The 25,070-nt window shown below is 43.1% G+C and overlaps 1 protein-coding gene across 5 annotated transcripts in view; it reads left to right on the forward strand.

Moving 5' to 3' along the window:
* The window catches only part of LOC118361467 (dnaJ homolog subfamily C member 13-like), a 64,232-nt gene that overhangs the window by 37,647 nt on the left and 1,515 nt on the right, over positions 1–25,070 (forward strand). For 3 of the 5 annotated variants that reach the window (XM_035741424.2, XM_035741427.2, XM_035741425.2), the window contains 33 exons: positions 979–996; positions 3,339–3,421; positions 3,641–3,794; positions 3,905–4,008; positions 4,219–4,378; positions 9,226–9,390; positions 9,586–9,690; positions 9,894–10,096; positions 10,306–10,390; positions 10,761–10,915; positions 11,161–11,361; positions 11,554–11,755; positions 11,954–12,069; positions 12,207–12,285; positions 13,573–13,708; positions 14,021–14,205; positions 14,478–14,552; positions 14,885–15,004; positions 15,197–15,589; positions 15,771–15,884; positions 16,065–16,181; positions 18,618–18,795; positions 18,890–18,981; positions 19,063–19,162; positions 19,245–19,319; positions 21,171–21,283; positions 21,458–21,627; positions 21,716–21,758; positions 21,958–22,131; positions 22,343–22,522; positions 23,686–23,826; positions 24,080–24,223; positions 24,386–24,485. In XM_035741424.2, the coding sequence (XP_035597317.1) occupies positions 979–996; positions 3,339–3,421; positions 3,641–3,794; positions 3,905–4,008; positions 4,219–4,378; positions 9,226–9,390; positions 9,586–9,690; positions 9,894–10,096; positions 10,306–10,390; positions 10,761–10,915; positions 11,161–11,361; positions 11,554–11,755; positions 11,954–12,069; positions 12,207–12,285; positions 13,573–13,708; positions 14,021–14,205; positions 14,478–14,552; positions 14,885–15,004; positions 15,197–15,589; positions 15,771–15,884; positions 16,065–16,181; positions 18,618–18,795; positions 18,890–18,981; positions 19,063–19,162; positions 19,245–19,319; positions 21,171–21,283; positions 21,458–21,627; positions 21,716–21,758; positions 21,958–22,131; positions 22,343–22,522; positions 23,686–23,826; positions 24,080–24,223; positions 24,386–24,485 (4,480 nt within the window). Of the gene's footprint in view, positions 1–978; positions 997–3,338; positions 3,422–3,640; positions 3,795–3,904; positions 4,009–4,218; positions 4,379–9,225; positions 9,391–9,585; positions 9,691–9,893; positions 10,097–10,305; positions 10,391–10,760; positions 10,916–11,160; positions 11,362–11,553; positions 11,756–11,953; positions 12,070–12,206; positions 12,286–13,572; positions 13,709–14,020; positions 14,206–14,477; positions 14,553–14,884; positions 15,005–15,196; positions 15,590–15,770; positions 15,885–16,064; positions 16,182–18,617; positions 18,796–18,889; positions 18,982–19,062; positions 19,163–19,244; positions 19,320–21,170; positions 21,284–21,457; positions 21,628–21,715; positions 21,759–21,957; positions 22,132–22,342; positions 22,523–23,685; positions 23,827–24,079; positions 24,224–24,385; positions 24,486–24,718; positions 24,824–25,070 lie in introns of all 5 variants that reach the window. The other 2 variants (XM_035741428.2, XM_035741426.2) reach the window with 2 other exon arrangements.

Raw genomic sequence — 25,070 nt, forward strand, 5'->3', positions numbered from 1 at the left:
ACAGTACAAAGAGAACAAAAATGTTTTTAATTATTTTTTTACCATATCTAGTGTGTTATTCTCCTACATTCATTTCACATTTCCACAAACTTCAGTGTTTTCTTTCAAATGGTATCAGGAATATACATATCCTTGCTTCAGGGCCTGAGCTACAGGCAGTTAGATTTAGGTATGTCATTTTAGGTGAAAATTGAAAAAAAGGTGTGGATCCTTAAGAGGTTTTAAAGTGTAATGACTTCTACTTTGGGAGAGTAAGTGTGAATGATGCCCCTGAGTGAATAACACCGAGTTATGGTGACAGAATGTAATGCAAGCATTTACAGTAACAGAGTTAGTGTAACAAATTACAAGTCTTGTTAGGACTAATTTGTGTCGTTGCGTAGAGTAGACCATCTGACCGGGTCAGTCATTAACAGAAGACACTCTTTGTCCTCCTGTACGGGACACAGCTGCCTCTGCTCTGGCTTCCCTTCAAATCTTTAATCAAATTATATCAACTGGGCCACGACGCTGCCACAAACCAAAGTTCACCTATCCTTAATAATTTGGCATTTTCCTGGGATTTTCTCTCATCACACTAGTTTTTCTTAGTCTGCGAAGATAAAAAGGAACTTATTAGTGCATATTCTGAATGAGACAATTTTTAAAGGCTTAATCTGGGTATAGGTGATCCCAGCTCAAATCAATAATTGAATTGACTTTTATTTGCCAACCAATCACCACAAAACACTCAAATCACTACCACAACTGTTATTATTTGCATTTAAATCTTACTAATTTGATAAAAATGTGGGTGAATCTGAACTGGAGACTGTTTTTGTCGATAAAGATTTGGATTATGATGCAGATGACCTTTGACCTAACGCCATTGAGAAGCATCTCTGTTTGATCCAACTGAGGACCAATAATCTCTCTCTGTCTCTTGCCCCATGCTCCCTCTCTTGCCTGTTGTGGTTCTCGGCTGTCAATGAAATGCAGCAGGACAGAAATAACCTGGTAAGTAGAACTGACCCCCTCATCCTCCCTCTTGACCCCTCCCCCTCTTACCTGTCAATCATTTAGAGCTCATGCAACACATTATGTTTTGTGATCCCATCTCTGTATTTCGATTTTGTCACTGTTTATGCCGAAGGTTGTGTTTTTGTTGGTGTTTGTTATCATGATAGTATTTTTCACCTGGTGGTCCATTTGAATTTATCAATACAGTAAAACATTTTTGTGCTTAAATAGTTTTTATTTAACCAGGTTAAAACCCATTGAGGTTTTAAACCTATTTTGGGAGGGTGACCTGGCAAGAAGGCAAAACAGGGAAATAGCAGCGTGTCCATAAAACGTTACAGAAAAATACAGAATACACACAAAAGACAGTGTCACAAGTTAAAGATACAATTGAAGATTAGAAACAACTGCAGTTTAGAAACAACTGCAGTTATCACAAACAGTGTTGTCGATCAGAGTCTTAAAAACAGGCAAGGACACTAACTGCCCAGGACACTAACTGCCCTAACTTTAAAATCTTCTGAAGCATGTTCCAGGATGAATGGGCATTATGGGAGAAAGATTGTTTCCCCATCTCAGTTCTAGCCTTAGGAACAGACAAAGAGAGCAGTGACTGTGAACGAAGACTATATTGAGTGACTGATCTGGTCAGTAAATGTATTGCGATTTGATACTGTGATTTTATTGAGATTAGATGTTCAAACATATTACTCACCATATGTCTGCTGCAGAGGGACAAGATGGAGCCATGCGAGAACTAGTTTTAATCAGTCATGGAAATAAAAGTGCTGAAAATGAATTGGCTCCCTATTTAAAGAAAAAAAGATGGGGAACAAGTAATGAAGGAAAAGCACTGGAGTAGGGGCAGGTATAGCCAACAGCCAATAATATTGTGATATTGGCAATATGACTTGACTTCAAAAATAATATTGTCTACTGTCAAACAAGCGTTGCAGTAATGATCAATTAGCGGATATTGCCACTATTGAATCTGTCACAGGTGAATTACTATCAGAACCTAAATTAATCAACTGAAGATTCTCCCTTTTCTAGAACAAATTGTACACCTCTGTTTGTAAATCCAGTCAGATCAAGTCTACTTTTTAAAGAGATAAGAACTCCTCTTCTTTCAACAGAGGAAGCCAGCTTGAGAGCCCACAAGTCTCTCTCTTTGAACTCAAAGGGTCATTGGATAACATGAATAAAGGCAAGTCACCTGGTTGTGACGTTATTCCGCCTGAGGTCAATTTCAAATGTTGGAACCAATTAGGTCCACTGTTACTTGAAATGATAAACACAGCCGTTCACAAAGGTTTATTTGGAAGGGGCGTAAATACAGCACTAATTTAGCTTTTATTTTAAAAAAATTAAAAAAGTTATAAAGGTTCATGACACCACCCAGTGCGCTCGCTATCGCTCTCTATCTGTGATAAACACAGATATGAACATTTTTCTAAAAGTCTGTCGTCCTGTCCCCAAAGCGTATTTGTTCAAAAAAGACAACCTCCATTATATGCTTCATCAGAAACCAATGCTCCATGGGCAGTTCTATCTCTCGACGTATAAAAATTATTTGATAGACTAGAATGGGCATATCTTTGATTGGTGTTGGATAATATGGAACTTGGCTCCAATTTCATTAATATGATTTTAAATTCTATATGCCAATCCCTCAGACATAGTAATAACAGGCAGTGCCTGCTCTGCTCTCTCTCCATTCCGAATAACTAGAAGTTGCAGGCAAGGTGATCCCATTGGAGTAACCAAGTGTTAAACAAATGAAAATATATTTGAGTTTCTTCAAAGTAGCCACCCTTTGCCTTGATGACCGCTTTGCTCTTTGATGCACGCTAACTATTCAATTATATGAATTGGTGTATTGTGCATGTAGCCCCCCCCCCCAACAAGAAAAATGTATAAAGATTTAGTCACAAAAATCAAATAAAAAAAAATATCCCGATATGTAACTATACATTTTTCCCCCATCACTATTCAATACATGCCATACCTTCGTATTTGTTTTTATCTATCATCTGTTTGACTGTTGTACCTTTTTTAACGTAGTCTAGATCCAGATCTGTATGTACCCTTGCCAACTCCATTACTGTCATTATCAAGCCAAACATGACAATTTTGTTTGACAATGAGTGACAGGGAGTTGGCATGATAGCACAAAAAGACTGGCACTCAGGCTACCATGAACGCTGGTGTGACTGGTGTCATAATCATAATCATCCACTCACATTGTCTTATCCTTTCATGTAGAGCAGTTGTCCAACAACCCAGAGAGAATGTGTAGTAGTGACTGACTGACATTGTTCTTGGCTGCTCTTCTATAGAACCCCAACCAAAAGCCTGTCATTCTGAGGAAGAGGAGACAGAGGATCAAGATTGAAGCCAATTGGGAGCTCTTCTACTACAGGTACTACAGCTACACTTGGTCACGTACTCACAAAATGGCTTTCTTACTAGTATAGGCTTAATTGTGTTTTGCCCTCAATCATTTTTCATGTATATACATGTTTCTCCATCTGGAGCAGCCTTCTACTTTAAATTATGAAATAAATTCAATCAATGCATGAAAAGTGATTGATTTTGGTTTTGGATAAGTAGTCCCATCTCTGGTTCTCCTTTGTCGCAGGTTCCAGTTGGACCACGCACGGCCCAACCTCATCTGGAACCTGAAGACACGGGAGGAGCTGCGGGATGCTCTGGAGGGAGAAATGAGGGCCTTTGGTGTAGACCGCGAGCTGGGCAACACTAGCGTCATTTCCTGGAACCACCAGGAGTTTGAGGTCATGGTTCAAACCAAATTACGATGATATGATCATTAATCCACACAGCATGTGGATTGGTAGCTAACATGTGTGTGGGTTGTGTGCTTTTGCGTGTGTGTGTGTTGCAGGTCAAGTACGAGTGCCTTTCGGATGAGATCAAGATTGGTGATTATTACCTGCGTCTGCTGCTGGAAGAGGATCAGACGGACGAGTCGGGGTCCATCAAGAGATCGTAAGATATCCGCTACCTACGACATGATCAGCCGTCTAATGTCTAAGCCATCTAATGACAATGTTGCTCTTGCATCCAATTGAAAGGCATAAATTAAAATGTTTCAATTGTTACATTTTTCCAAAGTAAACGTTTCAATCACAATATTCCTCCGTCCATACATCACTCTTTCTCGTGCTCTCTCGCTCTCTCTCTGTTTCCCTCTCTTAGGTATGAGTTCTTCAATGAGCTCTACCACCGTTTCCTGCTCACACCCAAAGTCACCATGAAGTGCCTGTGCCTACAGGCCCTCACTATCGTCTATGGGAAGTGCTGCAATGAGATTGGCCCCTTCACTGACACCAAGTACATCATGGGCATGCTGGACCGGGTCAGTGGTGCTGACACAGACAAACCAAAGCAGTATAGCCGAAACAGTATAGCAAACTGAAGCTTTATAGCTCAACATTTTTGCATGAATGGTTCAGCCAAAGCGAACTCAATTGCAGTGCACGCTTGGCCCCGCAAAAACACATCGGCTGGGGTTGGCTTGGCTGGGAAACTCACTATATGAAAGCTGAAGGCTATCTAATAAAATACCAGTTTTATATCAATCTAAAATATATAGCTTGTAGGCTAATGCATAATAACAATGTAATCATTATATACTGAACCAAACTTAAACGCAACATGTAAAGTGTTGGTCTCATGTTTCATGAGCTGAAATAAAAGATCCCAGAAATGTTCCATACACACAAAAAGCTGTTAGTGAGCATTTCTCCTTTGCTAAGATGATCCATCCACCTGACAGGTGTGGCATATCAAGAAGCTGATTAAACAGCAATATCAGTACACAGGTGCACCTTGTGCTGGGGACAGTAAAAGGCCACTCTAAAATGTGCAGTTTTGTCACAACTCAATGCCACAGATGTCAAAAATGTTGACGGAGCTTGCAATTGGCATGCTAAGTGAGGAATGTCCACCAGAGCTGTTGCCAAAGAATTTAATTTTCATTTCTCTCCAATGTTGTTTTAGAGAATTTGTCAGACATGGCCTTCTAGGCAAAGTTGCAAAGAAAAAGCCATATCTTAGACTGGCCAATAAAAATAAAAGATTAAGATGGGCAAAATAACTCTGACACTGGACAGAGGAACTCTACCTAGAAGGCCAGCATCCCAGAGTCGCCTCTTCACTGTTGACGTTGAAACTGGTGTTTTGCGGGTACTATTTAATAAAGCTGCGAGTTGAGGACTTGTGACGCATCTGTTTTTCGAACTAGACACTCTAATGTATTCTTGCTCAGTTTCCCACTGCTCTTTCTATTCTGGTTAGGGCCAGTTTGCGCTGTTCTGTGAAGGGAGTAGTACACAGCGTTGTACGAGATTTTCAGTTTCTTTGCAATTTCTCACATGGAATAGCCTTTATTTCTCAGAACAAGAATAGACTGACACGTTTCAGGAGAAAGTTATTTGTTTCTGGCCATTTTGAGCCTGTAATCGAATCCACAAATGTTGATGTTCCTGATACTCAACTAGTCTAAAGAAGGCCAGTTGTATAGCACAGTTTTCAGCTGTGCTAACCAAAGGGTTTTCTAATGATCAATTAGCCTTTTAAAATGATAAACTTGGATTAGCTAACACAACGTGCCATTGGAACACAAGGGGTGATGGTTGCTGATAATGGGCCTCTGTACGCCTATGTAGATTTTCCATATAAAATCTGCAGATTCCAGCCACAATAGTAATTTACAACATTAACTATGTCTACACTGTATTTCTGATCAATTTGATGTTATTTTAATGGACAAAAAATGTGCTTTTCTTTCAAAAACAAGAACATTTCTAAGTGACTCCAAACTTTTGAACGGGTGTGTGTATATTTGGTATGTATGTATGCATGTACCGTTGAAGTGGGAAGTTTACATACACTTAGGCTGTAGTCAATAAAACTTGTTTTTCAACCACTCCACAAATTTCTTGTTAACAAACTATAGTTTTGGCAAGTCGGTTAGGACATCTACTTTGTGCATTACACAAGTCAATTTTCCAACAATTGTTTACAGACAGATTATTTCACTTATAATTCACTGTATCACAATTCCAGTGGGTCAGAAGTTTACATACACTAAGTTGACTATGCCTTTTTAACAGCTTGGACAATTCCAGAAAATGATGCCATGGCTTCAGAAGCTTCTGATAGGCAAATTGACATCCATTGAGTCAATTGGAGGTGTACCTGTGGATGGATTTCAAGGCCTACCTTCTAACTCAGTGCCTCTTTGCGTAACATCATGGGGAAATCAGCCAAGACCAAATATATTGTAGACCTCCACAAGTCTGGTTCATCTTTGGGAGAAATGTCCAGACGCCTGAAGGTACCACGTTCCTCTGTACAAACAAGAGTACGCAAGTATAAACACCATGGGACCACGCAGCCGTCATACCGCTCAGGAAGGAGATGCATTCTGTCTCCTAGAGATGAACGTATTTTGGTGCGAGAAGTGCAAATCAATCCCAGAACAGCAGCAAAGGACCTTGTGAAGATTCTGGAGGAAACGGGTACAAATGTATCTATATCCACAGTAAAACGAGTCCTCAGCAAGGAAAAAGCCACTGCTCCAAATCCGCCATTAAAAAAAGCCAGACTACGGTTTGCAACTGCACATGGGACTAACATGGGACTAACAACATGATGCTACCTTTTGGAGAAATGTCCTCTGGTCTGATGAAACACAAATAGAACTGTTTGGCCATAATGACCATCGTTATGTTTGGGGGAAAAGGGGGGATGCTTGCAAGCCGAAGAACAACATCCCTACCGTGAAGCACGGGGTGGCAGCATCATGTTGTAGGGGTGCTTTGCTGCAGGAGGGACAGGTGCACTTCACAAAATAGATGGCATCATGAGGGGGGGAAATTATGTGGATATATTGAAAAAAAAGTATTTAGTCAGCCACCAATTGTGCAAGTTCTCCCACTTAAAAAGATGAGGCCTCTAATTTTCATCATAGGTACACTTCAACTATGACAGACAAAATGAGAAGAAAAAAATCCAGGAAATCACATTGTAGGATTTTTTTATGTATTTATTTGCAAATTATGGTGGAAAATAGGTATATGGTCACCTACAAACAAGCAAGATTTCTGGCTCTCACAGACCTGTAACTTCTTCTTTAAGAGGCTTCTCTGTCCTCCACTCGTTACCTGTATTAATGGCACCTGTTTGAACTTGTGGACTTTTTATACTGATAACTTCAAACAGTCACACTCCAAACTCCACTATGGCCAAGACCAAAGAGCTGTCAAAGGACACCAGAAACAAAATTGTAGACTTGCACCAGGCTGGGAAGACTGAATCTGCAATAGGTAAGCAGCTTGGTTTGAAGAAATCAACTGTGGGATCAATTTTTACCAAAATATAACTTTTTGGTAAAAACTCAACTCGTCGTGTTTGGAGGACAAAGCATGCGGAGTTGCATCCAAAGAACACCATACCTACTGTGAAGCATGGGGGTGGAAACATAATGTTTTGGGGCTGTTTTTCTGCAAAGGGGCCAGGACGACTGATCTGTGTAAAGGGAAGAATGAATGGGGCCATGTATCGTGAGATTTTGAGTGAAAACCTCCTTCCATCAGCAAGGGCATTGAAGATGAAATGTGGCTAGGTCTTTCAGCATGACAATGATCCCAAACACACCGCCCAGGCAACGACGGAGTGGCTTCGTAAGAAGCATTTCAAGGTCCTGGAGTGGCCTATCCAGTCTCCAGATCTCAACCCCATAGAAAATCTTTGGAGGGAGTTGAAAGTCCGTGTTGCCCAGCAACAGCCCCAAAACATCATTGCTCAAGAGGAGATCTGCATGGAGGAATGGGCCAAAATACCAGCAACGGTGTGTGAAAACCTTGTGAAGACTTACAGAAAACGTTTGACCTCTGTCATTGCCAACAAAGGGTAAATGACAAAGTATTGAGAAACTTTTGTCATTGACCAAATACTTATTTTCCACCATAATTTGCAAATAAATTCATTAAAAATCCTACAATGTGATTTTCTGGATTTTTTTTCCCCCCTCATTTTGTCTGTCATAGTTGAAGTGTACCTATGATGAAAATTACAGGTGCCTCATCTTTTTTCAGTGGGAGAACGTATGTATGTATGTATGTATGTATGTATGTATGTATGTATGTATGTATGTATGTATGTATGTATGTATGTATGTATGTATATGTATGTTCATTAGTTAAATATAAGGCTAATATGTATGTATGTATGCATTGATGTATGTATGCACTGTTAAATATAAGGCTAATACTGCATTGAATTGCACTGTTGCACTAACCACCAGTGACGACAGTTATGCTTTTGGATCCAATATCCCTAAATGGATGTTGATCATCTGCTGAAATGACAATGTTTCAATTTCTATAGTCATGTTCCAAAGAGTATTTAATTTATTTTTTTGCCTATTTAAAACGACCAAATGTTCGCCTTTTACCAGATCTGAATATTTTTCCATGAACCGTATGCCTAACTGATCAAATTCCTGTATATACATTATAATGTTCTGCCCATTAATTAATTTATTTTAGGCCATAGTGTGGCGCAGTGGTCTAGGGCACCAGAGACTCTCGGTTCGCGCCCAGGCTCTGTCGCAGCTGGCCGCGACCTGGAGGTCCGTGGGGCGACGCACAATTGGCCTAGCGTCGTCCGGGTTAGGGAGGGTTTGGCTGGTAGGGATATCCTTGTCTCATCGCGTACCAACGACTCCTGTGCCAGGCACAGTGCACGTTAACCAGGTCGCCAGGTGCACGGTGTTTCCTCCAACACATTGGTGCGGCTGGCTTCCGGGTTGGATGCGCGTGTTAAAGAAGCGGTGCGGCTTGGTTTGGTTGTGTTTCGGAGGACGCATGGCTTTCGACCTTCGTCTACCGAGCCCGTACGGTTGTAGCGATGAGACAAGATAGTAACTACTAACAGTTTGAGACCACGAAATTGGAAAAGGGGGTAAAATGATTTTAAATAAAATTTAAAAAAACTGCCATACATGATTAAAAAAAAATTGATAATAGACTCATAAACACAAAGAAGCACTAGGCTACACAGCTTTTCCCCTCCCAAATACAGGGGAACTCGACATATATTACACATATGCCGTCTAAGCCACACACACACACTGTCAGTTCCTTTTGGCACAGTTCTGAAATGGTAACTCTTCCCTCTCCCCCTCTGTATTTACAGTCTACAGACAAACTGGAACGAGACAGACTGATCCTTTTCCTTAACAAACTCATTCTCAACAAGAAAAATGTGAAGGAGGTGATTGACTCCAATGGAGTTCGCATCCTAGTGGACCTGCTCACCCTGGCCCACCTACACACCAGCCGAGCCACCATCCCACTACAGGTAGGTCTTTACCGCTGCCCTGTCTGACACCCAAATGGTAGCATATTCTTCTCATCACATATCGAAAGTTATGTTTTGATACAGTTACAGGTGATTGAAGCGTATAGCTGTTGGAATTCAACTCGAATTTTGGCAGCTATATGCTTCAGTAACAGGCCAGTCTGTCTGGTTTCATGCTAATAACATGTCTGTCAGAGCAATGTGATCGAGGCCGGGGCGGACATGAAGAGGGAGAGCGAGAAGGAGTGGTACTTTGGGAACGCGGACAAAGAGAGGAGGGGCCCCTTTAGCTTCGAAGAGGTATGTTTCTATTGAATGCAAAACCCAGACTAAGGCTTAGCTCTACTTCAAAAGAAAGCTCTTAGGTCTGATTATCTGGATCCAGTTGCATTAATTAGTTTTGTTGGTATCTCCATGAAAAGGTACATTTTGTAACATGGGTGAACTATCCCTAAGTATGATATCTTTATGACTGAACACATGCATGTGCCCCCCCGCTCCAGATGCAGGAATTCTGGAACACAGGAGTGCTGATGGCCAAGACGCGGTGCTGGGCCCAGGGCATGGACAGCTGGCGCCCCCTGCATGCCATCCCCCAGCTCAAGTGGTGCCTGCTAGCCAGCGGGCAGGCAGTGATGAACGAAACAGACCTGGCCACGCTCATCCTCAACATGCTCATCACCATGTGCTCCTACTACCCCAGCAGGTAGGGAGAAGATCATCAGTTATCTCCTTTTCCCCACTTCTGTTCTCTCTCAATGTCTCTTACTTTCTTTCGTTCTTTCTCTTATTCTCTTTCATTCCCCCTCTTGCTCTTTCATTCTCACTTTAATTTTCTCCCTCTTTTATCCTCTTTCATTTTGTCTCTCACTGAAACCCAGTTTAAAGTGTGAGTATGTCTCCGTCTTTCCCCAGGGACCAGGACAATGCCATTATTCGTCCCTTACCCAAGATCAAGAGAATGATCAGTGACAACACCTGCCTCCCTCACATTGTCCAGGTGAGTGAAACCAACTTATTATCAGCTCCATCTCCCTCCCATAGTTAATAACATTCACATGTTTGGTTGTCATTCAAATCACTATCCTACCACTTTAGCCAGCTGGACTGGTATTCATAAAGGATCTCATAAGGTGTGCTGATCTAGGATCAGGTACCACGCTCCATTGTTTATAATCTAAAAGGTCAAACTTATCATAGATCAGTACTTGTACTCTGAAACGCTTTATGATTACGAGCCCTGAAATGTACAGAGTTAAATGTAGACCCAGGTCTCCCTTGTGAAAGATGTCTTCTGACCTCAATGGCACTTCCTGGTTAAATCAAATGTAATGATATGTGTACTATTTCCTCCTCCCTTCTCCAATCAGCTGCTGCTGACCTTTGACCCCATCCTGGTAGAGAAGGTGGCCAACGTGCTGTACCTGGTGATGCAGGACAACCCCAACCTGCAACGCCTCTACCTCACCGGCATCTTCTTCTTCATCATGATGTACACCGGCTCCAATGTGCTGCCTGTGGCCAGGTCAGACTGGTGGAGAGATGCAATCAGACACACACACATGTCATACACTCACGCACACACTCCGATCCACGCATGACCGACTTGCCAAAACTATAGTTTAACAAGAAATTTGTGGTTGAAAAATAAGTTTTAATGACTCCAACATAAGTGTATGTAAACTTCCGACTTCGTGTGTGTGTCTATCCATCCATGTGTTTTTAATGATTTTTCTGTTGGCCTACATTATGTCTTATGGTTTCCTTTAGGTTCCTGAAGTACACTCACCTGAAGCAGGCCTTTAAGTCAGACGAGGCCAAAGGTACAGACATCGTGCAGCGCAGTGTTCTGGGGCCGGTCCTGCCCGAGGCCATGGTGTGTTACCTGGAAAACTACGAGGCAGAACGCTTTTCCGAGATCTTCCTTGGAGAGTTTGACACGCCAGAGGCCATCTGGAGCAGTGAGATGAGGTAGACAGAAGCTTGCTGTTATTGTCCTTTGACGGTCTTTTGCACAGTCTGGAATCAAATCTCAGGCAGTATCCCCAAAGATTTATTTTTACTGGATTAGAAGGACCAGATGGGTGTTGAAGGAATGTTTTTGGACCAAGTCTCTCTCTCTCTCTCACTCATCTACACATCTGCCTCATCCCCCCCTCCCAGGCGGATGATGATAGAGAAAATTGCGGCCCATCTGGCCGACTTCAGCCCACGGCTGTACAGCAACACGCGGGCCCTCTACCAGTACTGCCCCATCCCCGTGGTCAGCTTCCCCCAGCTGGACAACGAGCTCTTCTGCAACATCTATTACCTCCGGCACCTGTGTGACGCCAACCGCTTCCCGAACTGGCCCATCCGAGAGCCCGTATGTTGATGTTAACTGTGCGTGTGTGCGTGCAACTATATGATGGTAGAATGGGCTTGTGAGAGGCTGATTGACAAATGAAAGTCTGTTTTGGAAGAGTTTCTGATTGCAGCACCTATACTAAAAGTGTATATGAAAGGGATGGAGACCCTAATAGTGCTATCATCATTGGTCTCTATTGTATTCTGCCCCCTGCAGGTGAAGCTGCTGAAGGATGCCCTGGAGGCCTGGAAGAGGGAAGTGGAGAAGAAGCCTCCCTCCATGTCTGTAGATGATGCCTACGAAGTCCTCATCCTGCCCAAGGGTCAGGGACAGTAAGTGGCCATTCATATATGAAGATAAATATGCTTCTCCCTTCCATCTGTCATCTCTCCTCTACAAGATGTATATTGGTACTCTGTAGATGGAATATTTTAGATTTTCTGATTGTTATACAATTGTTTTTCCACAGGCATGAGGAGAGTAAGATCAGGAAGGCCTACTTCAGACTGGCACAGAAGTACCATCCGGACAAGAACCCAGAGGGCAGGGTATGTTACCTTACCATTGCTGCTTCCCAGGTAGCACCCTATTCCCTATGTAGTGCACTATATAGGGCAGTGGTCACAAACAAAACTTGAAACGTGTTTTTTAAAAATGTTTTCCATCGCATGACCAAATGAACATGACCCTATATTATTGGGCCTTCTGTGTTGTGTGGCTGGTCGACCTTCAACCATCCTAGTCGGTCCCCAAACATTTCTGTAAAAACCCCAACGATAAAGCCTCACATTACTATTTTTTGTTATTCGTCTCACACTGTTGGCGGTAGGTGCACTTGTTCCCATTTTTAACCATTTAATGTGTCTGAAGCTATAAACTCCACCTTTCCGGTATGCCCGGACAGCAAATCAAGTGCACCTATAAGCCTACAGCCGACCAATCGGATAGCTCAGATTACCTTATCTGAAGCTTCCTCGAGCACACAGCAAAGTTGATACTGTGAGATTTAAAAACTAGACCGAGCCTGTCATCAACAACTGAAGAGCAGCTGTTTCTATGAGTGAGTTCATGTTTAAGTTTTTACTCTGCACCGTCAACACTTTTTATTCAACACTTTTATAAGCCATAAAATGTGCTGCTGCCTACTTGCACTACAACCAGCACTGCAGCGAATGAGTGTATCGATAGGCTTGCATTATTCATGTTAGCGACTTGGGTCTTTTTTCATATGGAGGGAAGTTTCACTTTCTCTGGTCATAGCAGTTACAACATGAATTTGTGCATGAGGCAGAAATAATGCGGTGTGACTAGAGTTTCCCCATCAGCTGGAAGACGGTGTCCCCTTTTTGGTCAGTCTCAGTGGAGGGAGAGTGGAGGGGCATTGAGCAAAGCAATTTATTTTAAATTGGGCCCACTCGGCTGTGCCTTACAAGTAATACGACAACTGTTCTATTACCAGTTTTATCATATACCACAAGTTTTGAAATATAATTTTGAAATGGTCTGAGAATAACAATAATGTAGGGCACTTCAAGCATAGCCAAAATGCAGTGATAATGTATTGGGCCTATAGCCTACTGCACAAACCCCGTTGCTACAGAACTGTTTTTAATTGGATTATGTTGCATAGGCTTATGTTTTTAAGTCATGTTTTTATCTGAGCGGTGGATCTCGGCGTACATTTTGACTCAGTGACCACAGATATCGGGATTAGGATGCCATTTGGGGCATAGCTATTATCAGAGTTTGAGCAGTTTTCCACTCCTGTCTTGGAGCATTTACTTTCATTGTTCAGAGTTGTGTGTGTTCAAGGCTGTGTCTCTTTGTGTGTTCAGGAAATGTTTGAGAAGGTGAACAAGGCCTATGAGTTCCTGTGCACCAAGTCGGCCCGCATTATTGATGGCCCCGACCCTGAGAACATCATCCTCATCCTCAAAGCCCAGAGTATCCTCTTCAACAGACACAAACAAGGTCTGACATTCTAATACTCTCTGCATCATTCTGCATTGTCTGTAGTATTGTATTTTTTTAATGTTATTAAGGTGAATTGGACATAAAAACAGACAACAATTATAATGTCAGGGCATATTAACTTGCATTGGTTTTTGGACGCAAATGCTAAAAGGTTAGCATTTGGAGACGGTGGCCATGTAAATAAAACCAAAGGATTGGATTGCTATCTTACCTTGTCCATAGACTGCTTACAGGCCAAATAAACCAATATGTTGTTTTGTAAATTGGGTGAACTATCCCTTTAAGGCACTTGTTATCCTTTGTCGACAGAACTGGAACCTTACAAGTACGCCGGCTACCCAATGCTCATCAAGACCATCACCATGGAGACGGGTGACGAGCAGCTGTTCTCCAAGAGCTCCCCCCTGCTCCCAGCTGCAATCGAGCTGGCCTTCCACACGGTCAACTGCTCTGCCCTCAACGCTGAGGAACTACGCAGAGAACACGGCATTGAGGTAAAACTAACAACACTACTGGCTGTTCACATATCAGGGTCATATTCAATGGAAGTAAATTACTATAACAGGGAGGTAGGTGTCCAATAAGAAATGTTAGTTTTTCATTTTCCGTTGCAAAACATTTTGCTACGTTTTGAAACCGTGTGCGCTAATAAATACGATTCAGATATCGCAACAATGTTCACCTTTTGTGATCGACATTCTTACATTTATACTTTTCTGGTGTATAACATTGTCCACCAAAAATATCCCTCTCCCATTTCCACCAGATTCTGTTGGACGCCCTATCCCGGTGTGTCGCTGTTTTAACCGCTTCCAGCAAGACTGATGACATGGCTGTTCAAGTAAGACCACCACAGTGCCAGGCCGTGGTGGAGTGGTAACACTCCCTGCACATCTTATATACAATTCCCCCACCGGAGACAAGGATTCAAGCCTTGTTTACCCTTTCTATTCTTTATCCCACTTGCCTGTCTCCCCTTCTAATTTCCTTACTGTCTGAATAAAGTGTAAAATCACATTTAAAAAAATATATATATATTTAACAACACAACAGATACACAAATATCCCTCTGTCACACTAATTTCACTGTATTCTAACCCAAACATGTCAGGCTGGAAATGAGTGTTACTGTTCAGTGTCGTTAATGGGCTGTGTTATTTTGTCTGTTCCTAGGTGTGTGGCCAGGTGTGTAAGTGCTACAGTGTAGCGGCTCAGTTTGAGGAGTGCCGGGAGAAGATCATCGAGCTGCCCAACATCATCAGGGATCTGTGTCACATACTCTACTATGGGAAGGTGAGACCTCTACTTAATCATGTAACAACACCTTATATCTCTGGCTCTGTATGTACTAATGAGATACCACTCTGTCATCCAATGCAGAAAGTACACAAACTTATACTTCCAAAAAGTGGCATTTTAAATGTGAGCACATACCTTCAATTGATAGCAATCATCTCTTATCCTCTTGCTCTCTCTCTCTCTCAGGGTCTCCAGCGGACAGCGGCACTGTCCGTGCAGTGCGTCAGCTCCTTCGCCGTGGACTACTTCCTGCAGACGCACCTGTACCATGCCGGCGTGCTCTGGCACCTCCTGGTGCATCTGTTCAACTATGACTACACGCTGGAGGAGAGCGGCGTGGCCACCAGCCAGGACACCAACCAGCAGGAGGTGGCCAACAGCCTGGCCAAGCTCAGCCTGGTGGCCCTCAGTCGTCTGGGGGGCTACGCCCCGACACACCCACCCCCTGGAGATGGAGGTGTAGTGGAGACTAACAGGGTGGAGGGGCAACCCCCGGAGAACCCTACAATTCGTAAGAGCCTGGCGGCCATGCTCACACCCTATATATCGAGGAGGTTAGGGTCGGGGGCACCAGCAGAGGTGAGTGATATTGGAAAAGGTGAAAGGGAATATGTAGATTAGACACAAAGACACATACTCATAGACCCACTAGTTAAAACACTCTTGAGGATATACTCTGATATGCCACACTTCATGCCCGCTCACACACTCACTCACTCATGCAGCTGTCCCTTGTCTTTTCCCCTGTATGTCATACTAGGTATTGAAGCTGCTGAACAGCAACTCAGAGAACCCTTACCTTATCTGGAACAACGGGACCCGGGCCGAGCTTCTGGAGTTCCTAGAGGCCCAGCAAGAGGCCAACATCAGGAGGGTGAGCAGAGCACTTGGACTGACTCTAGAATGTGGCTACGTCCCAAATGGTACCTTTTTCCCTGTATAGTGCCCTACTTTTGACCCGGGTCCTTTTGGGATGCTGCAATGGACATCTGTGTTATGATCACTGTAAAAGTGTATTATTAGGCCTGTATATAGAAATGTGTCTCTGTCTTAGGGGGATAACGATAAGAGCTTTGGCTCAGAGTTTGTGTTCAGTGACCATGGTAAAGAGCTTATCCTGGGCGAGGTCTTTGTCCGCGTCTACAACGAGCAGCCTGCCTATCCTCTAGAGGTGAGCCCCAACACTCAGTTTAGTGTCAAACCAAGCCCCATACTAGTCACTGTCAACCATTATTCAATCAAATTGGTACTAACAACATTGTCATGCCATTAAGTAGCACACAGTCACGGTAATCCATTTGCTTCACGCAGCTCACAGTAATATCTGAAAACCTGCAGATAATTATCTGGTAATGCGTACAGTACCAGTCAAAGGTTTAGACACACCTCATGTTTTTTTCTTTAAAAAGTAAAAATAGTTTCTACATTGTAGAATACTGTTAAAGAAGACATCAAAAATATGAAGTAACATGTATGGAATCGGGTAGTAACCAAAAAAGTGTTAACAAATCAAAATGTATTTTATATTTGAGATTCTTCAAAGTAGTGTGAGCGGACCAAGTACTTGGAGGTTGCTCTAAAGCGGAAAGGTGGAATGAACTTGTCAAGAGCAAGTTTTCTTAATTGAACAAAGTTCTCTATTGAGGTATTTTTCCTTCTCAAACACCCCAACACAATCAAGGATGATATCCCAAGGAAAACACATTTTCACAACAACAAGGAACAGAAGGTGAGTATCTTAAACTATAACATAAATCACGGGTGTGTCACCGCCTTCATGATCTGTCCATGGAGAGCCCCCTTCGGGTGGTTTCCCGGATCCATGGTGACCATTCCCTAGAGGTGGTGTGTCCCCTTCTCCCTTCCCGAAAGGTACATCCTCTCCTTTGTAGAAGCAAACACTTTTTTTTTCTCCCCCCTCTGCCAGTTCCCTCCTTGCTCTTGTAGGGGGAAGAGAATAGCTCATTAGTACCGTCAGCTGGCCTTAATTGCCTCTGATCACCTTCACTCACATGCCGGGTTGGGCTACTGTCTGTGGGAGCAAACAGTAGCCACCTCTGGTGGTCCTTCCACAGTAGCCACCATTTGACAGCTTTGCACACTCTTGGCATTATCTCAACCAGTTTCACCTGGAATGCTTTTCCAACTGTCTTGAAGGAGTTCCCACAAATGCTGATCACTTGTTGGCTGCTTTTCCTTCATTCTGCGGTCCATCTTATCCCAAACCATCTCAGTTTGGTTGAGGTTGGGTGATTGTGGAGGCCAAGTCATCTGATGCAGCACTCTATCACTCTCCTTCTTTGTCAAATACCCCTTACACAGCCGGGAGGTGTTTTGCGTCATTGTTCTGTTGAAAAACAAATGATAGTCCCACTAAACGCAAACCAGATAGGATGGCGTATCGCTGCAGAATGCTGTGGTAGCCATGCTGGTTAAGTGTGCCTAAATAAATCACAGACCGTGTAGTGTAATCAGAAAACCACGTCATGCCACCTCCTCCATGCTTCACTGTGGGAATTGCTCATGCGGAGCTCATCCGTTCACCTACTCTGTGTCACAAAGACACAGCGGTTGCAACCAAAAATCTCAAATTTGGACTCAACAGACCAAAGAACAGATTTCCACCGGTCTAATGTCCATTGCTCGTGTTTCTTGGCCCAAGCAAGTCTCTTCTTATTGGTGTTCTTTAGTAGTGGTTTCTTTGCAGCAATTTGCGCATGAAGGCCTGACTCACACAGTCTCCTCTGAACAGTTGATGTTGAGATGTGTCTGTTACTTGAACTCTGAAGCATTTATTTGGGCTACAATTTCTGAGGCTGGTAACTCTAATAAACTTATCCTCTGCAGCAGAAGTAATTTTGGGTCTTCCTTTCCTGTGGCGATCCTCATGAAAGCCAGTTTCATCATAGCAATTGATGGTTTTTGCAATTGCACTTGAAGAAACTTTCAAAGTTCTTGACATTTTCCGTATTCACTGACCTTTATGTCTTAAAGTAATGATGGACTGTCGTTTCTCTTTGCTTATTTGAGCTGTTCTTGCCATAATATGGACTTGGTCTTTTACCAAATAGGGCTATCTTCTGTATACCACCCCAACCTTGTCACAACACAACTGATTGGCTCAAACGCATTAAGAAGGAAATAAACTCCACAAGTTAACTTTTAGCGAGGCACACCTGTTAATTGAAATGCATTTCAGGCGAATAACTGATGAAGCTGGCTGAGAGAATGCCAAGAGTGTGCAAAGCTTTCATCAAGGCAAAGGGCGGCAACTTTGAAGAATCTCAAATATATAATTTGTTTCACACTTTTTTGGTTACTACATGATTCCATACAGTATGTGTTATTTCATAGTTTTGATGTCTTCACTATTATTCTACAATGTAGAAAATAGTAAAAATAAAGAATCTCTGGAATGAGTAGGTCTGTCCAAACTTTTGACTGGTACTGTATGTATTTAGATACAACCATGTAATTAAATAGAACACTAGAAATTTGATGTATTTCTATGGTTATAACCATCCAAATATTTAGTTTAAACATAAGATCAGATGTTATAGGCCTTGTTATTAGTCTGTAAAATGTCTCCCTGTTGATTATGGTCCAGTACCCCAAGGCATTTGCGGCCAGCCTGCTGGACTATGTGGGCTCCCAGGCCCAGTACCTCACCACCCTGCTGGCCATGTCCCAGAGCAACAAAGTGGAGTCCCAGCAGCACGCAGAGAGGCTCCACTGGGCTGAGATGGCCCTGGAGGCCTTGCGCAACGTCATTAAGAACAACCCAGGTACTGTATAATATACAACCACCGCTCATTCTTTAAAAAAATGCTTAGCTTTTTTCATTACCTGAACGTGTGCTCTGACCTGTGTTGACCCCAGGTTCGGAGACCAAGTGCATCGGCAATTTCAAGCTGCTCTTCTCCTTGTTACGTGTTCACGGGGCTGGGAAGGTGCAGCAAATAGCTTTGGAGGTACAGTGACACTCAACTCAAATGCTCTCTCTCTCTCACTCACTCACTCACATATATTCACTCTTTGTTTTTCTCCCCAAGGTTGTGAACACGGTCACCTCCAACCAGGAATGTGTGGCCAACATCGCTGAGTCCCTGGTGCTGTCCAACCTACTGGTGCTGCTGCACTCCTTGCCTTCCAGTAAGACCACATAACACCTACTTCATCTACTACTCCTTTCTACACTATTCAAAACCTGTCTGATTTTATGTATTCCTTTCAGGCCGGCAGCTTGTACTGGAAACCTTGTACGCCTTGACCTCCAACACAAAGATAGTCAAAGAAGCTATGGCTAAGGGTCAGTATTATGCAGATTGTTATTGAATATACAGTATTATAGTAACTGCCAAAATAAAGGAAACACCAGCATAAAGTGTCTTAGTAGGGCGTTGGTCCACCACAAGCCACCAGAACAGCTTCAATGCGCCTTGGAATCAACCATGGCACATTTCCATACAGGATTTACCCCTTTTTTATTTACATTTTTTACCAAAAGGGTCAAACTTTTCTGTTTACATCTATGCGGGCTGGCACCTGTCTCTTACTGGGCCAAGCTCTTACCTGTGGCCAAAGCCAGGCCACTGGTACTTTTCAGCTCTCATTTACATAACAATGGCTAACTGTGAACTGTAACACCTTCTCATAAAGCAACTGTTTTGGTTATGTAGAGGTTGTTGATTCTGCACTTTAAAAGTCATCACTGCCAGCCCTATTTTTTTAAACAATTTCCCTACTATAACATAAGGGTGTATATACTAGTGTAACACTGGTGTAAGTCTAAAAGCAGCACAAGTCTCTGGAAATCTATTGGAGGAATGCAACACTATTCCTCCAATGATGGTGGTGGAAAAAGCTCTCTCCGGCTCTCCCCCAGAATCTTCCATAAGTGTTCAATTGGGTTAAGATCTGATGACTGAGAGACGCACACACACTTTAAACCTCCGATGCTCCTTTTGAGACTCCTCTTTCAAAGTCAGCCATCGTAGCCAAAATAATGGGCATTTTTATACATGACCAGATGTTAATTGCTTAATTAACTCAGGAACCCCACCTGTGTGGAAGCCCCTGCTTTATACTTTATATCCCTCATTTACTCAAATGTTTCTGCTATTTTGCAGTTACTTGTATCATCATCTGTTGTCATGGGTAACTCTCCAGGGATTGACAATAACGATTTTCCTCTTGTCAAAGACAAGTAAAAAAAAAAAAAAAAAAAAAAATGTTGGACAAGTAGAATATAGATTTAAGTTGTCAGAATGACAGGAGGGAGACTCCTGAAAATGTAGCCAAACTTTGAGACCTTTAATGACATAAATAAAGGCTATATGCTAGTCATGTTTTACAAATATAATGAAGGATAGTTCAACTTTAATCGTAAAGGCTTGATTCTATCGACATATTTGAGGCAAGGTTCGTTCAGATAAAATGGTCACAACAGAACGGTTATGTACGGTGTTGCGCACCGTACAGTACATAACCCACATTGAATCTGAGCAAAAGGCAGTCAGCGTTTTGAAACTATTTAAACATACTGTTTAAAACCTGGAAATGTTATGTCATATTATGAAGCATGTCTTACCTTGTTTCAAAGTAGCCTAGCCAAAATAGAACCGTGGAGGGAATTATTTACAAACACTTAATATGCCCATAAAACCAGCATTTTTCTCATGTTCTCGTTATTTTATTGTCCAACAGCCAAATGCATAAATCCTAGTCATATTAGTAGGCCTAACCAATGCTTCATGTTTAGATCTCCCCGCTTTCTTAATTTCGAACATATATTTTCATCTGTCAGCTGAAACTGCTTATGCGTGCGGTGCGCTTTTGAGAATGGTGTTTTCCCTCTGATTGCATTTTGGACCGTTTGCGTGTAGCCTACAGCCATGTGCACATTGTTGCGCTTATAATATTAAGAAATAAAACTTGATCAACATTTTAAGCTAACTGGTCTGATCTGTTTCATCAGCCTCATTGCTTTTTTACATATTTTTTTTTATGTGGTTGTATGAATTTTGGATGTGTCATCCCAGAACTGTCCCAGAGTTCGTTTTGAACCATAGACATATTTATTTTTATCATCCCAGGAAAGAGCTTTACTTTTTTTAGCCATTTTTCATGTCAAACACTGCTCTCCCCCGTCTTCCTCCAGGTGCATTGATCTACCTACTGGACCTCTTCTGTAACTCCACCCACCCCCAGGTGCGCTCCCAGACGGCCGAGCTCTTCTCCAAGATGACCTCAGACAAGCTGGTTGGGCCAAAGGTCAGTCAGTATCCTTGCGTGGCTTGCCACAGGAAGAGAGCGATCACTCTGTAGAGAATACTTTAGCTCTGCATCCCAAATGGCACCTTATTCACCATATATTGCACTACTTTTTGGCTAGGGCCCTGTTTTCTTTCTCCCTCATCCTTATCCTTATCCCTCTCTCCCCCTCAGGTGCGTCTGACTCTGATGCGTTTCCTGCCCGGCGTGTTCATGGACGCTATGCGGGACAACGCGGAGGCGGCGGTGCACATCTTTGAGGGGACACATGAGAACCCCGAGCTCATCTGGAACGACAGCTCTCGGGAGACCGTCTCCACTACCGTCCGGGAGGTGATGCTCGAGTATGCAAACTTTCTTTCTGGGCTTCTCTCTTATTGACCATGTGATTTGTATCTTTTATCTCATGTTTTTCTCCCTTTTACTCTGCAGGCACTTTAAGCAGCAAAAGGATAATCCTGATGTTAGCTGGAGAGTAAGTTCATTCAATTCAATAAATGGAGCCATGTTCATGTAAATGTGATGGATATCTTATTTGCTACTAATACTTTTCGCTGTGTAGTAAACAGTGAATAAGGTGACCTGATAAATGCCCAAAGGAATCAGCGTAAACAACAGTAATCACATTAATTACACGGTGTGTTAATATTATACAATGTTAACTGTGTTTGCAGCTGCCAGAGGAGTTCACGGTGGCGTACGGGGACGGGCAGGGTGAGCTGGCGGTGGGTGGAGTCTTCCTGCGTATCTTCATCGCTCAGCCGGGCTGGGTGCTTCGCAAACCCCGGGAGTTTCTAGTGTCCCTCCTGGAGACTATTACTGAGCTATTTGAGACTAACAATCCCAATGTGAGGACACCCACACATTCATATCTTTGCCACCATGAAATTATCTCACTGAGTGAGTGAATTAAAGCATAATTCTCACACACACACATTTCCTGTAACTGAGCAGGAAAATATCTATTGTCATTTCATAAAAGACCCTGTACAGAATATCCACTTCTATGCTTGTACGCTAACATCTCAATTTCTAACCATCACTGCTCATTTCCAACAGGGTGAGGCCCTGGAGACAGTTACCACAGCGGCAGTGTGTTTGTTCAGCACCCAGACACAGCTGTGTGATCAGGTCCCTCCCCTGGGACACCTGCACCGCATCCTGGCAGCACTGACCCACAAGAATAATGCCGTGCCCAAGAGCTCTATCCGCCTCATCCACGTGCTCTCAGATAATGAGGTGAGATCAATCTATGGTGGCTTTCCACAACATGAGATGATATTCTATATGACAGACAGGGTGACCTAGTTTAGCAAGCTATGATTGGCTGATGTATTAATGTAGCTGTATAACTACGACCAAGTGAACTTTAACTACATATAGAGTCTACAATAGTCTTGATTTGATTGTAATGAGGTCAACAATCTTGCCATGTACACTAAATCTTGTCAAACTTAGAAGTGTATAAATCAAATCAAATCAAATTTTATTTGTCACATACACATGGTTAGCAGATGTTAAATGCGAGTGTAGCGAAATGCTTGTGCTTCTAGTTCCGACAATGCAGTGATAACCAACAAGTAATCTAACTAACAATTCCAAAACTACTGTCTTATACACAGTGTAAGGGGATAAGGAACATGTACATAAGGATATATGAATGAGTGATGGTACAGAGCAGCATACAGTAGATGGTATCGAGTACAGTATATACATATGAGATGAGTGTGTAGACAAAGTAAACAAAGTGGCATAGTTAAAGTGGCTAGTGATACATGTGTTACATAAGGATGCAGTCGATGATGTAGAGTACAGTATATACATATGCATATGAGATGAATAATGTAGGGTAAGTAACATTATATAAGGTAGCATTGTTTAAAGTGGCTAGTGATATATTTACATAATTCCCATCAATTCCCATTATTAAAATGGCTGGAGTTGGGTCAGTGTCAATGACAGTGTGTTGGCGGCAGCCACTCAATGTTAGTGGTGGCTGTTTAACAGTCTGATGGCCTTGAGATAGAAGCTGTTTTTCAGTCTCTCGGTCCCAGCTTTGATGCACCTGTACTGACCTCGCCTTCTGGATGATAGCGGGGTGAACAGGCAGTGGTTCGGGTGGTTGATGTCCTTGATGATCTTTATGGCCTTCCTGTAACAACGGGTGGTGTAGGTGTCCTGGAGGGCAGGTAGTTTGCCCCCGGTGATGCGTTGTGCAGTCCTCACTACCCTCTGGAGAGCCTTACGGTTGAGGGCGGAGCAGTTGCCGTACCAGGCGGTGATACAGCCCGCCAGGATGCTCTCGATTGTGCATCTGTAGAAGTTTGTGAGTGCTTTTGGTGACAAGTCTAATGCTGTGTTTTTGTGTGTCTGTTTGTGTACACGTGTATGTGTGCACGCAGCAATGTGTGCGCTCTATGGCGTCTCTGGAGACCATCGGTCCGCTGATGAGTGGGATGAAGATGAGGGCGGACATGGCAGGACTGGCCTGTGAGGCGCTGAACCGCATGTTCCAGAGAGAGCAGACAGACCTCGTGTCTCAGGTAGCTCATCTGTCATTTGTTGAGTCCCAAATGACACACTATTCTTTATGCAGTGCACTACTTTTGGCCAGGGCCCATAGTTCTCTGATCAGAAGTAGTGCACTATATAGGGATTAGGGTACCATTTTCTCAACATTTTTTCCCCCTGTTTATTCCTTAGGTGAAAACACAGGGTGTGCTTGCGTTCAACCCTTTTTTACTTGTTATTCCATGTAATTTGAGTGTTTTGATGGGGTCCTACATGCACACACAGGCCCTCCGAGTGGAGTTGGTGCCGTACCTCCTGCTGCTATTGGAAGGAATTGGACTGGAGACCTTAGACAACCCCTCGGCCACCAAGGCTCAGATCGTCAAGGCTCTCAAGTCCATGACACGCAGTCTGCACTATGGAGAACAGGTTCGGCACCACGACTATGTCAATCAATATATCAATCCGTATATAAGCAATATATTGCAGTACTTACTGTGTGTCATTTCCCCTCGGGACATTAAAATTGATCTTATCCTATCCTCACTGCTACTGTACACTTCTATCAGTCTGAGAGGTCCTGTGTTGCAGGTGAATGAAATCCTGAATCGGTCCACTGTGTGGAGTGCCTTCAAAGACCAGAAGCATGACCTGTTCATCTCAGAGTCCCAGACTGCAGGGTACATCACAGGTGGGGATGTAATCCAGAGACACACACAGTATATTAAGCACTACAAAGAGGGGGCATTGTACAAGCCCAATCTGAATCCCTTCGTTCTACTATGCTTCCATTGAGCACTTTGTGGCTGCTGACTCCTCACTTAGTGCCTCGCAGCCTTATACCCTCCCTACTTTTCCTCTCTGTTCTCCTCTCTTCCTCCTGTTCTTTCCCTTTGTCTTCCTCCACGTTTCCTTCTTACTCAGGTGTGTCCACTCCCTCTCTCATGGCGGCCAGCAGCCCCCTGCGGACCGGGCTGTAGTTTCCTATGCATGGTTCTCCCAGGACTCCTCTCTTTGCTCTGACTGCAGGTAGACTTTGTCCTTGCTCCCCCACCCACCCAAACCTCCACCTCTACTCCTATCCTTGTGGCCCTCCAGCTTGTGCCACTGCTCAGTTTTTCCATTTCCACTTTCCCAAACACATCTCATCTTCGGATATGGATTGGAAAAACACAATGGCTGGATCACTGTAGCACAAGTCAATGAGGGAATCCTTTGAACCAGTGATGGGGAAGCCCTTAATAAAGTCAACAGTGGCCCTTAATAAAGTCAACAG

The sequence above is a fragment of the Oncorhynchus keta genome, chromosome 28 (genome assembly GCF_023373465.1).
Source record: "Oncorhynchus keta strain PuntledgeMale-10-30-2019 chromosome 28, Oket_V2, whole genome shotgun sequence".
NCBI classification, from domain to species: Eukaryota; Metazoa; Chordata; class Actinopteri; order Salmoniformes; family Salmonidae; genus Oncorhynchus; species Oncorhynchus keta.